The 14,846-nt window shown below is 37.7% G+C and overlaps 2 protein-coding genes across 3 annotated transcripts in view; both read left to right on the top strand.

Moving 5' to 3' along the window:
• gmppb (GDP-mannose pyrophosphorylase B) overlaps window positions 1-6,090 on the top strand; it is a 36,689-nt gene extending 30,599 nt beyond the window's left edge. For both annotated transcript variants that reach the window (XM_016276484.1, XM_016276483.1), the window contains exons 8-10: window positions 3,408-3,535; window positions 4,460-4,642; window positions 5,804-6,090. In XM_016276484.1, coding sequence (XP_016131970.1) covers window positions 3,408-3,535; window positions 4,460-4,642; window positions 5,804-5,935 — 443 coding nt within the window. In that variant the 3' untranslated portion in view covers window positions 5,936-6,090. The remainder of the gene's footprint in view (window positions 1-3,407; window positions 3,536-4,459; window positions 4,643-5,803) is intronic.
• Window positions 6,091-8,970: 2,880 nt separating this feature from the next.
• The window catches only part of lmcd1 (LIM and cysteine-rich domains 1), a 41,203-nt gene continuing 35,327 nt past the window's right edge, over window positions 8,971-14,846 (top strand). The window contains exons 1-3 of the mRNA XM_016276485.1: window positions 8,971-8,985; window positions 9,273-9,576; window positions 9,966-9,998. Of these exons, the coding sequence (XP_016131971.1) occupies window positions 9,550-9,576; window positions 9,966-9,998 (60 nt within the window). The 5' untranslated portion in view covers window positions 8,971-8,985; window positions 9,273-9,549. The remainder of the gene's footprint in view (window positions 8,986-9,272; window positions 9,577-9,965; window positions 9,999-14,846) is intronic.

Genomic DNA, 14,846 nt, shown 5'->3' with positions numbered 1-14,846 from the left:
ATGTGTGAACAGATGTTTATCTCCTGAATTATCAATATAGTCTAATTCTGAGCCAGTTCGAGCATTTAAATCTCCACATAGTAAAATTTTCCCCAGAGTTTGATATTGATGAATTTCTTCCTGTAAAGTGTGGAATACTTCATTAATGTAAATACTTCAGGAATGTAAATTCCACAGATAAAAAGGTCATTATCTAGAATTCCAAAGCTTTTATCCAACTTTAACCAAATGTGATGTTTGCCTTGCTGTACTGGTGATGTAAAAGGGGCAAGGTCATTTCTTATCCATATGACTAAACCTTCAGAATCTCTACCACGGTGTACTGAGTTGAGTTTCCATGAGGGCACTATGATTTCAGAGTAACTTGCAGGACACTGAGTGGACACATCTGATCTACACCATGTTTCTGTTAGAATTAGGATGTCAACATTTGTGATGCTATTTAAAAACTCTGTGTTTGTGCTTTTTAATCCAAATGTTTTAGAGCACAAACCCTGAATATTCCAAAAGCTAATATTTAACATTTGATATGATCAGCGATTAAGCAATACTGCTGTTTATCTGGAGGCAAAACCAAAAATAAAACCTTTTATAAATAAAATAAAATAAATAAATATAACAAATAAAATTAGTAATAGTAGAGCAAGTAAAAAAGGTAGTCAAACTGATTAAAATAAATCATTGTGAATAATGACTTAAAATAATAACAATAATAATATAGTAATAACAATAACAACAATCGATAATAAAAATAATCACAATGATAATAATCATTGTGTTGTGATCAATCATTGTAGATTTTAGTTGAGCATTTTGTTGCAGAGGAGGCTTAGCAGTCTTTTAATTTCTACCACATCACTAATGTAAAGTAGTTCCTGACAGTACCTGGGCATAGCTGCGTGTCTGCTGGGATCGGCCTTTTTTGCCTTGCTGTACTGGTGATGTAAAAGGGGCAAGGTCATTTTTTTTATCCATATGACTAAACCGCCAGAATCTCTACCACGATGTACTGAGTTGAGTTTCCATGAGGGCACTATGATTTCAGAGTAACTTGCAGGACACTGAGTGGACACATCTGATCTACACCATGTTTCTGTTAGAATTAGGATGTCAACATTTGTGATGCTATTTAAAAACTCTGTGTTTGTGCTTTTTAATCCAAATGTTTTAGAGCACAAACTGAATATTCCAAAAGCTAATATTTAACATTTGATATGATCAGCGATTAAGCAATACTGCTGTTTATCTGGAGGCAAAACCAAAAATAAAACCTTTTATAAATAAAATAAAATAAATAAATATAAAAAAATAAAATAAGTAATAGTAGAGCAAGTAAAAAAGGTAGTCAAATTGATTAAAATAAATCATTGTGAATAATGACTTAAAATAAAAACAATAATAATATAGTAATAACAATAACAACAATCGATAATAAAAATAATCACAATGATAATAATCATTGTGTTGTGATCAATCATTGTAGATTTTAGTTGAGCATTTTGTTGCAGAGGAGGCTTAGCAGTCTTTTAATTTCTCCCACATCACTAATGGAGAGCAGTTCCTGAGCGGATGATGAGGGCGTCTGCTGTGACAGTACCTGGGCATAGCTGCGTGTCTGCTGGGATCGGCCTTCAGTGTAGAGCTGACTCTCCTGCTGTCTGTGAGACCATCCTGAAGTCCTGGGTTGTCTGTGAAGGTCTCGTGGTGGTCTTGAGCAGTGTGATGTCGGCGGTGTGTGAGTGTGCTCCTTCACTGAGTCTGCAGGTACAGAGCTGTGTGACGGTGGCGGTGTGTGAGTGTGCTCCTTCACTAAGTCTGCAGGTACGGAGCTGTGTGACGGCGGCGGTGTGTGAGTGTGCTCCTTCATTGAGTCTGCAGGTGCAGAGCTGTGTGATGGCGCTTCATGTGTGTGAGTGCGCTCCTTCACTGAGTCTGCAGGTGCAGAGCTGTGTGACGGCGGCGGTGTGTGAGTGCGCTCCTTCACTGAGTCTGCAGGTATAGAGCTGTGTGACGGCGGCGGTGTGTGAGTGCGCTCCTTCACTGAGGAGTCTGCAGGTGCAGAGCTGTGTGACGGCGCTTCATGATGGAGCCGCAGGTTACTCTCAGTGCAGCTGTCGTTGGGAGATTCACTTTCCTTGTTTTTAAGCTGTAAAAACATTGCAGTCTGTTCTTTCAGCTTTTCTTTTAACTCATGGATGTTTCTCTCAAACTTTATTTCTCTTTGTATTGAGTCCTCTTTCATTTTTGACATTTCAGCCTTAAGTTTCATGTTGATGTTGTGCAAATGCTTAATTTCAGCCTTGAGATTATTGATGGTGAATTCATCTGGGCAGCTCAGGATTAGCTGCTTTAATTCTGACACCTCCATCTCTAGAAGAGCCGTTTTCTGGGGAAGACACTGGAGATAACTGTGAGTGTGTGTGGCCTGCTCAGTCATTGGTTCATCAGATGGGGCCGGAGATGTGTTGACTGGAGAGTAGGGCAGCACTTCATTCTCATCTTCAGATTCCTCTTTAACACTGCAAGCTGTTTCCTCCTCAACTGTCTGCTTTAAAAGGGGAAATGATTTTTCAAAAGCTTGGAGACTAGCTTCATTCCCTTGAATTAAGACGTTCCACTGTTGTACAGATTGATGGTTTGGAAATGCGAGGAGTGGTCAGCTGATTCAAAAATGCAGATCTGACTTCCTTTACAGATTCCCTTCTTAGTGGAAATATTTACAAATAACACTTTTTCATATGAGGTTCCTCTCTGTATAGAAGATCAAGTTTGTTCTCTTTTCTTGAGATGTCATATCAACATAAAGAGATTCGGGGGGGTGTTTATGTAACAGTGTCTGTTTAAATGCTTTTCTTTTGTCTCCTTTAATGTCTGCAGGATAAACGATCTCCATGGCAACCGCTGAATGTGTCCGTTATTGACAGTTGAGATTTATATGATGCTGGTAGTTGTTGATACTAAAATAATATATATTATATATTATGCTGGATGTAGTTGCTCCGATTGCTCTCACAGCTGCCGATGCCACTGTAGATCTGTAAATCGCAGTTGCGGCTCTTCCGATGAAGTGATTGAAAGTTATTGCTTTCCTTCTGTACTCTTATATTTCCATAAGTGTTAAAACAGGTTTTTATGAGCTTTTGCCTCAATTAACAGCAGTATTTTATATGAATTAATAGGAGCTCATATCTAGTGCGTCTGTTTTTAGAATTTTCAATCTCTCTCTCTCTCTCTCTCTCACACACACACTCTCTCACACACACACACACACACACACACACACACACACACACTTTCTCACACACACTCACACACACACATTTGGCGTAATTTCGATCCAGTGGTGATATGCATCATACAGTTACTAAACTAGCAGTTACAGTTGTTTTGTTAATTGTGTGTTTCAGGTTTCTGGATGGACATTGGCCAGCCCAAAGACTTCCTGACAGGCATGTGCATGTACCTGCAGTCTGTTCGGCAGCAGGCCCCCGAGCGGCTCCGCAGCGGGCCAGGCTTCCTCGGAAACGTTCTCGTGGTCAGACACGCTTTCACTCCTAAATATCTATTATATAGGCTGTGAACACAAGGTAGTAGCACAAAGTTATCTCACCTTATGTTTTGTAGCAGCAGCCATATTTGTAACAGCTATTCTCAGCAAGTAGACCTTCTATTTACTTAAATGGGGAAAGACGAAAATCTACAGCTGTGTGTTAAAATTGCATTTTAATAACATTGCAAATCGGGAAAAAACTCTTGACAGCAGCGTCTGGTAACATACAGTATAGTCAGGCTCAAACCTTTTTGTCATCTGAACTTCTTTCACCTAAAAGAGTACTTCATGTAGTACTTATATGAAGTACTCCTAAGATTTTAAAATAAATATTTTAATAATGAAGTATCACATTTGCATGTTAACAGTTCTCTGATGGTGGTTAATGGTCACATGACACAATGTAAGTTTTAATGCACTTAATTTTATTAATAACAATGAATGGAATGCATTTTCTTACTCTTTGTATTTTATATCAATATGGTGCAAGATTATCCTGTTTAAATCAATGTGAAAATCTAAAAGTTATCTAAAAGTAGTCCGATCATATAATCAGACTACTTTTAGATTAATCTTAAATGTATATTGTAATATTACCTAAATATGTAATATTACCTAAAATGTGTAATGTGATGGATTACATTTCTAACTACAATTATTGTCATGTAATTTGGAGTCATGTAACGGATTACATTTTGTAAGTAATCCACCCAGCTCTGAACATTTGGAAAGATATACTTACTCTAAAAAATGCAGCAAAAAAAATATTTAAAGCCACTTTCCATTTTCTGTAATGTACAATAAACAGGAAACATGCTTTTTGTTTCTCCTATCAACATATACTGTGCCTATACGTATATTATATATATATATATATTAAATATATGACACGCTGTAACCTCAACCCAGGACCCAACGGCGGTGATCGGTGAAAACTGTACCATCGGGCCCAATGTGACGATCGGGGCCGGAGTGGTTCTGGAGGATGGCGTGAGAGTAAAGCGCTGTACTGTCCTGAAAGGGGCGCACATACGCTCCCACTCCTGGCTGGAGTCCTGCATTGTGGGATGGAGCTCTTCAGTGGGGCAGTGGGTGAGTTTCACTGTTCATAGAGCGCCACCTTTTAATTAATTTTCTTCATAGCAATTACAGAGGAGTTATTTTATGAATAATTTTAAACCAAGAACCAAGCTAATTATTGTATGAATGACAATATTAAACACTTCTATTCAAAGTATAAAAGTACCCTAGTAAAAAAATAAATATACTTGAATGTATTTGAAATGCATTTATTTCATGCTAAGTACAAATACATTTTCATATTTATGTACTTATTAAAATGCACTGCAATTGTACTTTTAGTATATACTAAACTGGTATACTTAAAGTCTGCTAAATTGGAAGAACTAATTTTGTACGTAATGCACTTTAATTGTGCAGAAGTAGTGCTGAAGTCCAACTAAAGATATACTTGGTATATATGATTGTGCAAAAGTGTAACTATTGCAAGTATACTTCAGGTACACTTTAAATATCTTGCATTTAAAGACCGATATTATTCAAAGATCATACAATCCTCATCAAAAGTGACATTAAAATACATTTTAGCTTAATATCAAGAAATGTGCATTGTGCACAAGTAATATGCCAAGTAAAGTTTAATTATAATTAGTGCTGTCAAATGATTAATCGCATCCAAAATAAAGGTTTTGTTTACATAATATCTGTGTGTGTACTGTGTATATTTATTATGTATATATAAATACACACACATGCATGTATATATTTAAGAAAAATGTTTTCTATATATATATATATACATGCATGTGTGTATATTTATATAATAAATACATACATAATATGTACGTTGTATGTTGTTCATTTACATAATATACACAGTACACATATATTCTGTAAACAAAAACTTTTATTTTGCATGCGATTAATCGCTAATAATCATTTGACAGCACTAATTATAATGTTTATATCAGTAAGTCTAGAGTTATCTGTCAGTAAATGTTAATAGATTTGAACTATACTTAGTATGAAATAAATGTTTTTTAAATATATAATTATTTTAATAAATATTTGACTAGGGTAATAACCTCTACTCGTCTTATAAAGCATTGTGAATGATGAAATGAAATAAAAAATCTGGATAGGTTGGAGTATGTGAATGGGATTTATTCTTGTGGAAGGCTGCTTCTGTGCTCTCTCCTGTGTGATTTGTATGATGATGATTGTGTTGGTCAGGTGCGGATGGAGAACGTTACGGTCCTGGGTGAAGACGTGATCGTGAACGATGAGCTCTACATCAACGGTGCCAATGTCCTGCCTCATAAATCCATCGCAGACTCTGTTCCTGAGCCGCGGATCATCATGTGAAGGACCTTCACGCCCCTCACGAAGTGCCCGAGTGTGTAACCGCTGGAGGACAGGAGAATCGACCGCTGTGTGCTTAATGAGCATGATGGGAATATTTGTGAGGAATCTGAAGTATGCAGTTACTGACTGTGGTGTTTGAAAAAGTGCTGCCGGAGAAAAAATTACATCTGTAGTAGATGATCTCCAGCTGACATGCTGCATCGCACTTTTCTGACCCGTCAAGTGCTGTTTTTATTTGCCTCTGTCTGCATTGTGTTCCCTATTGCTGACAATTAGACCAGGACTCACCTTGTTGATTTTGAGACACTAGTTAGTTGTCTAGTTTGTATTCTTTTCATTGTGTTTTTCCATTTATTAAAGGAGACATGTAATGCTTTCAGGATAAAACTCGGTGCCTGTAGAAAGAATGAGAAGTATGTTTATGTATCAGATGATGCAATAGCTGATTCCTGTAAAAACTGTTCACACCTAAAACTTGTAGTGTGTACTAAATTATGCAAATCATTTTTTTATTCAGCGCTCAAGGTCATGCAGAAATGTGATGGTTACTTCCTGTGCAGATGAACAAAAATGAAAAAGACATTCAAGACTCATGAAGTGATGTCTCTGTACACAAATGAGGATTTTTGGTCTTGATGGCTTTTCTATAAAGAAAGTTACATGAAACAGATTTTTGGCTTTTCTTATGAGCTGTTTTATACTGAAAAGCAATTTAAACCATTTTAACAGTTTAAAGTTACCTGTGACCTTTTGGGATGTAAACAGAAATATGACCGTAATGTTTCATGGATGTTTTTTTTTTATGGAAATGTGGATGATTTTCTTTATGGTTTCATTGACATTTATGTGCCATTTCTGAACCATGAACATCCAGAGCATTAAAATCAAGTAGAAATCAAGGCAATCAGTTTAACCTATAATTAGAAATTCTTTACTATTAAATTGTGAATTATCAAAATACACGTAGGTTGCCGAACTGTAGTGCTACCTGGTAAAGTAGCTAATATCAGATGGTGATTCTAATTTTTCAATGCTAATTATATTTTTAAAAGAACACCAATTTATACATATATGTGACTCTGGAGCACAAAAGCAGTCATAAGTAGCACAGGTATATTTGTAACAATACACAGTAAATTCCCTAGTGTTAAATTAACACTGCTCGGAACATATATTGTCCCACTCTAAAAGAGTGTTAAAGTAACACTGAAGCAGTGTTAAAGTTAATGAGATAATTATGTGATTAATTAAGTGCTGACTGAGCATTAGTGATGAACAGCTTCTGTTAACAAGCAGAATCACTGAAGAAAAGAGAAACACAAGAACTACAACTGACTTCAGCCACAGCCTTAGATGAAATCAACTGAAATAAAAGAAGATATTAAATCTCTCAAGATCTCAGCAGAAGATGATTAATCATCTCCACAAACAGCATCACCAGCTTCACACATTACTAACCAGTTAGACTTTATTTCTGGAGCATCTAAAACAGAAGTTCTTTATTGAGAATTAATGTTTAGATGTTTTTTTTTTCTTCAACGCCGTTTTTGTGAATAGTGGTTGCTTTAGTTGCCTCTTGATCCTTGACTAAATTTAATTAAATTCAAGTTTATCTTTGGCTGGCACAATTGTGTGTATCAAACACATGTGACAGCAAGGACCTTACATAAAATCATGTCATGTGACTTAGGCTCTGATTGCAATTTATCTAAGACTGAAGTGCTTTAATGATCTCTATGATGTTGCAGCTATATGAGATAATGTGAGAAAAACTATAAGTGAATTTTATAAATATGGTTCATGTAGAGGCTTCAATTCTGGCACTCATAGACATGAAAAATCAGCATGTGAATCTCAGCAATGGTGACAAAATATTCTGATAATGTTTGTGATTTTTGAACGTCACAAAACAAGGCAGTAAAAAGTCACAACAAAAAATAACAAAAACCAAATAGTAATAATAAAAGAAAATACTAAGACAATGCAGCTGCATAATTTATTCATGTCGCAATGCATTGCTGGGAGCCATGGATGAGTTATGATTGGTGCACCCAGAATGCAATGCAGCCTGTATCTGTCTGATAATCGTCACCATTGTTGAGATTCATATGCTGATCCTTGATGTCTACGTGTCTCAAAAGTATAGATGATTTAGAACGGTGTGCAAAGTATTTTTAAAGCTTTTCCTGTCTTGCAACATTTGCGTGCGTTCAGATGAGCAGGAAAATAGTTCTATCCTACACAATTACTCGCTAACAAAGGTTATTCGTCCAATTCAATACATATTGTACGCATTATTATTATTATTTTTGTTAAATAAACAAAACCACTGGTAAATAAAACACACCTTAGTATCGATATTTTTTGTACTTTCGATACTCGTGTACTTTCGGATCGATACGCCCATCTCTAATCAGTGAACCTGGCTTTAACATGACAACAATACCATTATCAAAGAGACAGCCAATATAATCTAAACACATTTTCTCTTGGTTTTTCTTATCATAACCAACGTGTTACATGCACAGTTACAGCACCCAGAGAAAAACTAATGTAAGAAATCAAGGGTCAAGAGCCCAACTACAGCAAACACATCTCCACAACGGTGACTTCTAATTGTGTTATTTTCAATAAACATTAACAACTAAATCTCTGTTAATTCTTAAGACATTTTTAGACGCATGACAAACAAAAAGTCAAACTGGTTAGTAATGCATGAAGCTGGTGATGCTGTTTGTGGAGATGATTAATCATCTTCTGCTGAGATCTTGAGAGATTTAATGTCTTCTTTTATTTCAGTTGATTTAATCTAAAACTGTGGCTGAAATCAGTTGTAGTTCTTGTGTTTTTCTTTTCTTCAGTGATTCTGCTTGTTAACAGCAGCTGTTCATCACTAATGCTCAATCAGCACTTAATTAATCACATAATTATCTCATTAACGTTAACACTGCTTCAGTGTTACTTTAACACTCTTTTAGAGTGGGACCATATATGCTCCAAGCAGTGTTAATTTAACACTCGGGATTTTACTGTGTAGCCAACAATACATTGTATGGGTCAAAATTATCAATTTTTCTTTTATGCCAAAAATCATTAGGATATTAAGTAAAGATCGTGTTCCATGAAGATATTTTGTAAAATTCATACCATAAATATATCAAAACTTTTTTTTTTTTATTAGTAATATGCATTGCTAAGAACTTCATTTGGACAACTTTAAAGGCGATTTCCTCAATTTCAAAAAATTACCCTTCTGACACATTTGTTGACAATTCCTGTAATTGGATGCGCTAGACTAGACGACAGAACTAAAGCATGACTGTATTTTTTTTCTAAGTCTTTAGGCGTGCTGAATGGGTTCTCAGGTCGACGCCCTCTTGGCTGCTTCTCCATATAATTACGTGCAGCGTTTGGAGGAAACACATGAAACATTGAAAAGTGAGACTGAAGTGTGTTAATCTCACATTCACACGAGTGTTGTAATGTCTCATTCCCGTCATTGCTAGTAGTTTTAATCGGTGGGTCAGAGTCAGGCAGAGAAACGCACTTGGAGCTCTTTGGTCTGGTTTAATCTCCAGAGAGCGAGCGCTAGCAGACCTTCTGACTGATTCAGAATGGATGTGTTCGCGAGCGGACAGAAGGTACGTTATTCTACTTCATTCGAAATTATATAAACTCTCGCTGAATTCTACAGAATACAGCATGCGTTTTAACACGGAGACTGCGGAACAACTATACTTTTTGTTAGGAAAAGTACAATTTGGCAAGTTCACGCAAGGAAGAGTTATGTTAAAAATCAGCACATCTCTTGTAATCACAGCAATGCTGATTTTCAGACCGATACAACTGCTCAGTTAATATAGAGTAACTTTTTTTTTGACAGTCTTGTTGCTTTTGTCTAACCTCACACTGAAGGTGATGTAATGTCTCATTCCTGCGCGAAAGAACAGTCATAGGCAGAGCAATATCACCAGACACACCGAAACAAAACACACTTGTGAAAAAATAAATGGACTTATCTTTCTGACAGAAATTATATGAACGCGGGAGATCAGAACAGAAGGTAAGTCATACTGAAACAATTCAACTTCAGTCGTGAATGCGCGCTGAGGTTTATACAAAAAGGTGTTTATTTTCCGATATTAGTTCAGAAATGTTGTATTGTGTACGCCACATTTTAAATTCACAGCTTTTGTTTGTAGACGGATTTTGTTCTAAGGAAACGGACAGTACTAATTATGTTTATTTTCTGCCTCCATTAGCGCACACTGACAAACTGACTGTCAAACGGGGGACTGTGTGTGTGTGTGTTGATTCCTGTACAGCCATAAAGAAGCCATGCAAGAAGTGCACCTATATTGTCAGATTTACATAAGATTTCATTACAAACTGTTGGCAATCATTTTGCCCAAAAACGGGGCGTTCTTGCTAAAACAGGACTGCTGGCAGCCCATAGAGTTAAGGTCCAAGGTAAACTCGGAAACTGAATCATAACCCATGCTTAGTGCCAAGTATCGAGATAAATGTAAAAGTTCTCTCTCTCTCTCTCTCTCTCAATTTAAATAGCTTTATTGGCATGACACAAATACATTTTGTATTGCCAAAGCAATAATTTAGAACATCTGGACATTTACACTAGTACATCTGAAATTTTATTTATATATTATAACTAATATGTAATATATAACTAATATGAAAATGTCAATGTATGTAATATGGCTCTCTCTCTCTCTCTCTCTCTCTCTGTGTGTGAAACTTAAACTTTATTGAACAGTATGAAAATCCCCATATGCTCATAACCAGCAATGCAATGAATAAATGTCCCATTCTGAGCATTTATTTGGAGCTGATCGAATGTTCAGTTCGTGAGTTGTCAGACAGACACTTTTTTTTTTCTAGTGCTGTGACATTTTTTTAATATTTTAAAATTAAGAGCATAATAAATTAAATGAATCCTATTCTTGGTATTTGAAGTCATATTCTGAATTTGAAAGATTATTTTTATGTAAATGTGTATAGTGTAGGACACTAACTGAGATGTAGACAAATGGAAAAATGAATTCATTAAAAAAATAATAAAAACTGTTAACCATAAAAATTAAAGCATTTAAGAGTCAGTTTTGCCCATATATTATTTAATGTTCTTTTTATAATTCAGAAATGTAGGCTTATTGGAACTTGACCCATATTGTTCTTAATAAGCACACTCATTTCCAGGGAGTATAAGGTCAAATACAGGAAGGTCCACAAGCTTGAATAATGAAAATAAATAATGAAAATAATAAAAAAATGGGCACAACCATTCTCAAACACACAATTAGCCTACACCCATATATAAACTGATGTGACTGTAACACAGAGCAATAATGCAGGGAAAACAGCAATTAATGGGTTAAATTCAACATTAATAGTGTAAAAGAGAGACAGGAGAGATAAAGTGAGATCAAAGCCGTGTTAGAGACTGTGTACTAGGTGGTTGAGCCAAGACTCAACATTTTAAATAATAAAAATCTAAACTTTGACAAATAAGTCTTTGATAACATTTAAATAAAATGTCTAAATGCAATATCTATTAAAAGTATTATGTCTACAAGCACTGTTCTTCGCAATTAGGGATTGCATGGCCCTGTAATATTTACTGTGCATGTAGTGCTATACAGCCATCTAGCAAATACACCATGGTATTACACATGATTTTCTTTATTTTGTTGTCCACCAGATGGCAGTAATCTGCTTCCATTTATTGGATTTTAAATACCTTTGCCTACATACTGAATGAACTGAAAGATCAAATAATTAGGGCTGTCAAACCATTAAAAATTTTAAACTAATTACATGATGTGGTGATTAATCACACATCAAATTTGACTTAGAAATTACCCCCACATCAAATAGACAATACAAAATGTGGCTTTAGAAAGAAATATGTTGGATATATGTAATATTTGGTAACTGTTTGCAATCAGTCACTTCTGAGGTGTGATTCAGATTTATTGTTGGACGTCTGTAATTATTGGTGGTTGTTTACATGTTAAGGGATATTATTTTTCTCTTTTATAATTGTAGTAAAGCATTTTAGTGCTTGATTGGGTAACATCATTGCATATGTAAATTACATATGAAGTTCTACATGTAGATTTTATTTTATTTATACATTTTTTACTTTTACTGTATTTTGTTCACGCAAAGAAAGAAGGCGTAACATTTATTCTCGCTGTAGTATTGTTGCCGCCGCTATGTTGTGAAGGCGCTATGTGTTTCGTTGTGAAAGCAAAACTACTTTGTTTGGCATTCCAAAAGAGGACGATATCTGCTTCGTCATGCCTGGAGCTGATCCGTGCTGGTCGCTGAGGAAATACATAACTTTGCGCTGTGGATCGCCGGATCGGCTTTCACTGTGGACGAAGCGGAGTCCAGCCCGGGGTCGTCACATGTGGTTGCCGCAAGCCCCCCGGCCTCCGCTCCTCACTCTAGCCCCCCGGCCTCCGCTCCTCACTCTAGCCCCCCGGCCTCCGCTCCTCACTCTAGCCCCCCGGCCTCCGCTCCTCACTCTAGCCCCCCGGCCTCCGCTCCTCACTCTAGCCCCCCGGCCTCCGCTCCTCACTCTAGCCCCCCGGCCTCCGCTCCTCACTCTAGCCCCCCGGCCTCCGCTCCTCACTCTAGCCCCCCGGCCTCCGCTCCTCACTCTAGCCCCCCGGCCTCCGCTCCTCACTCTAGCCCCCCGGCCTCCGCTCCTCACTCTAGCCCCCCGGCCTCCGCTCCTCACTCTAGCCCCCCGGCCTCCGCTCCTCACTCTAGCCCCCCGGCCTCCGCTCCTCACTCTAGCCCCCCGGCCTCCGCTCCTCACTCTAGCCCCCCGGCCTCCGCTCCTCACTCTAGCCCCCCGGCCTCCGCTCCTCACTCTAGCCCCCCGGCCTCCGCTCCTCACTCTAGCCCCCCGGCCTCCGCTCCTCACTCTAGCCCCCCGGCCTCCGCTCCTCACTCTAGCCCTCCGGCCGTTCCTCACTCTAGCTCCCCGGCCTCCGCTCACTCTAGCTCCCCGGCCTCCGCTCCTCACTCTAGCCCCCCGGCCTCCGCTCCTCACTCTAGCCCTCCGGCCTCCGCTCACTCTAGCCCTCTAGCCCTCCGGCCATTCCATCGTTGTGAAAGCGAAACTACTTGGTTTGGTCTTCCAAAAGAGGACACGACTAGAAATCAGTGGTTAAGTTGTATTTACAACACTGTCACGCGTGACGGAGAGCAACGAGTGCTGCTGCGCGCATGCGCACTAAACAGACAGAGCGCAATCGAATTCTGAGTAAAATATACATTTTGATTAAAAAAAATGTTTGGACATTAAATTTGTCTTATAAAATTTTAAACCTACATATAAAGTGTATTTTTATGATAGCAGTAACTGTAAGTAGACTATTGTAATAGGTAAATCAAATGTAAGCTAGTAGGCTACAGTACTTACTAAGCTCTATGTGTGTTTCTTATAGCAGTTCAAATGTAGTCATTTTCTTTATTTATTTTCATTTTTAATTCAGTGATTTTAACTTTTAATTGAGTTATTTTAATGCTTTAAAGAACAATTTTAGATTGTAATGTTCTAAAGTTTTGCTATCTGTTTTGCAAACTATAAAAGGTACAGCTGTAATAAAACCAGAGAGAGGCTGCATGGCTAGAAACTGTAAAAAAAAAAAAAAGCCATAAGAGTTTGGGAGAGAGTAGTAATATCATTGGGTTCCTATTGGTCAGGGTTAGGGGAACTCCGCTTAGCCTGACAGTTAGCCTGCTTTAGACCAGGCCAGTTTCCCAGCATAAGTTGCCCCAGTGACTAAGCTTGATCTAGGCCTAGTTAAATTTGCTTTATGGAACCAAATCATTTGACTATGAGTCAGACTAACTGAAATAAGCCTGGTTTATTTGATCAACTTGTTTTATGAAACAGGCCTTGAGGCATTGAAAGTGATCATATTTTCTCCGTTGCATCATATTGTATCGAATCGCATTGTGTTGAATCGAATTGAATCGAAATCGGATCGCACTGCATCGTAACAGGGGTGAATCGTATTGCATCGCATCGGTAGCTGCTTCATATGTATCTTTAATGTATCATATCCGTACCCACTGTATATATATATATATATATACACACACACAAAGAAAAACAAGTAGATAGAATAGAAAAAATAGAAAGCTAGCGGGGTTTTTTTTTTTTTTAATAAAAAAAAAAGATAAATATAGATAAAGTAGAATTAAAATAGAATAGAGAGTGTTAGAGGGTCAAATAAAGGTGAAACGGATGTGTTTTAGTCGTTTCTTGAAGATGGCTAATGACTCAGCTGCTCGGATTGAGTTGGGCAGGTCATTCCACCAGGAGGGAACAGTTAATGAAAAAGTCTGTGAAAGTGATTTTGTGCCTCCTTTGAGATGGCACAATAATACGCCGTTCACTTGCAGAACGCAAGCTTCTAGAGGGCACATAACTCTGAAGTAATGAATTTAGGTAAATGTGTGCAAAGCCAGTGGTGGTTTTGTAGGCAAACATCAATGCCTTGAATTTAATGCGAGCAGCTACGGATAGCCAGTGCAAATTGATGAACAGAGGTGCGACATGCATTCTTTTCGGCTCATTAAAGATTAATCTTGCAGCGGCATCTTGGATTAATTGTAGAGGTTTGATAGAAGTGGCTGGAAGACCTGCTAAGAGAGCATTACAATAGTCCAGCCTGGATGGAACAAGAGCTTGAACAAGGAGTTGTGTTGCATGTTCTGAAAGAAAGGACCTGATTTTCCCATGCCATGTAGACAGAGAAGAGAAGTGGTCCAAAAACTGAGCCCTGAGGCACCTCAGTAGCTAGATGTTGCGACTTGATCACCTCACCTCTCCAAGATACCTTGAAGGACCTATCTGAGAGGTAAGACT

The sequence above is a fragment of the Sinocyclocheilus grahami genome, unplaced genomic scaffold (genome assembly GCF_001515645.1).
Source record: "Sinocyclocheilus grahami isolate Dianchi unplaced genomic scaffold, SAMN03320097.WGS_v1.1 scaffold103.1, whole genome shotgun sequence".
NCBI lineage: Eukaryota > Metazoa > Chordata > Actinopteri > Cypriniformes > Cyprinidae > Sinocyclocheilus > Sinocyclocheilus grahami.
Note: the sequence above shows the minus strand (reverse complement) of the source record. Positions and strands in the feature narration are given on the sequence as shown.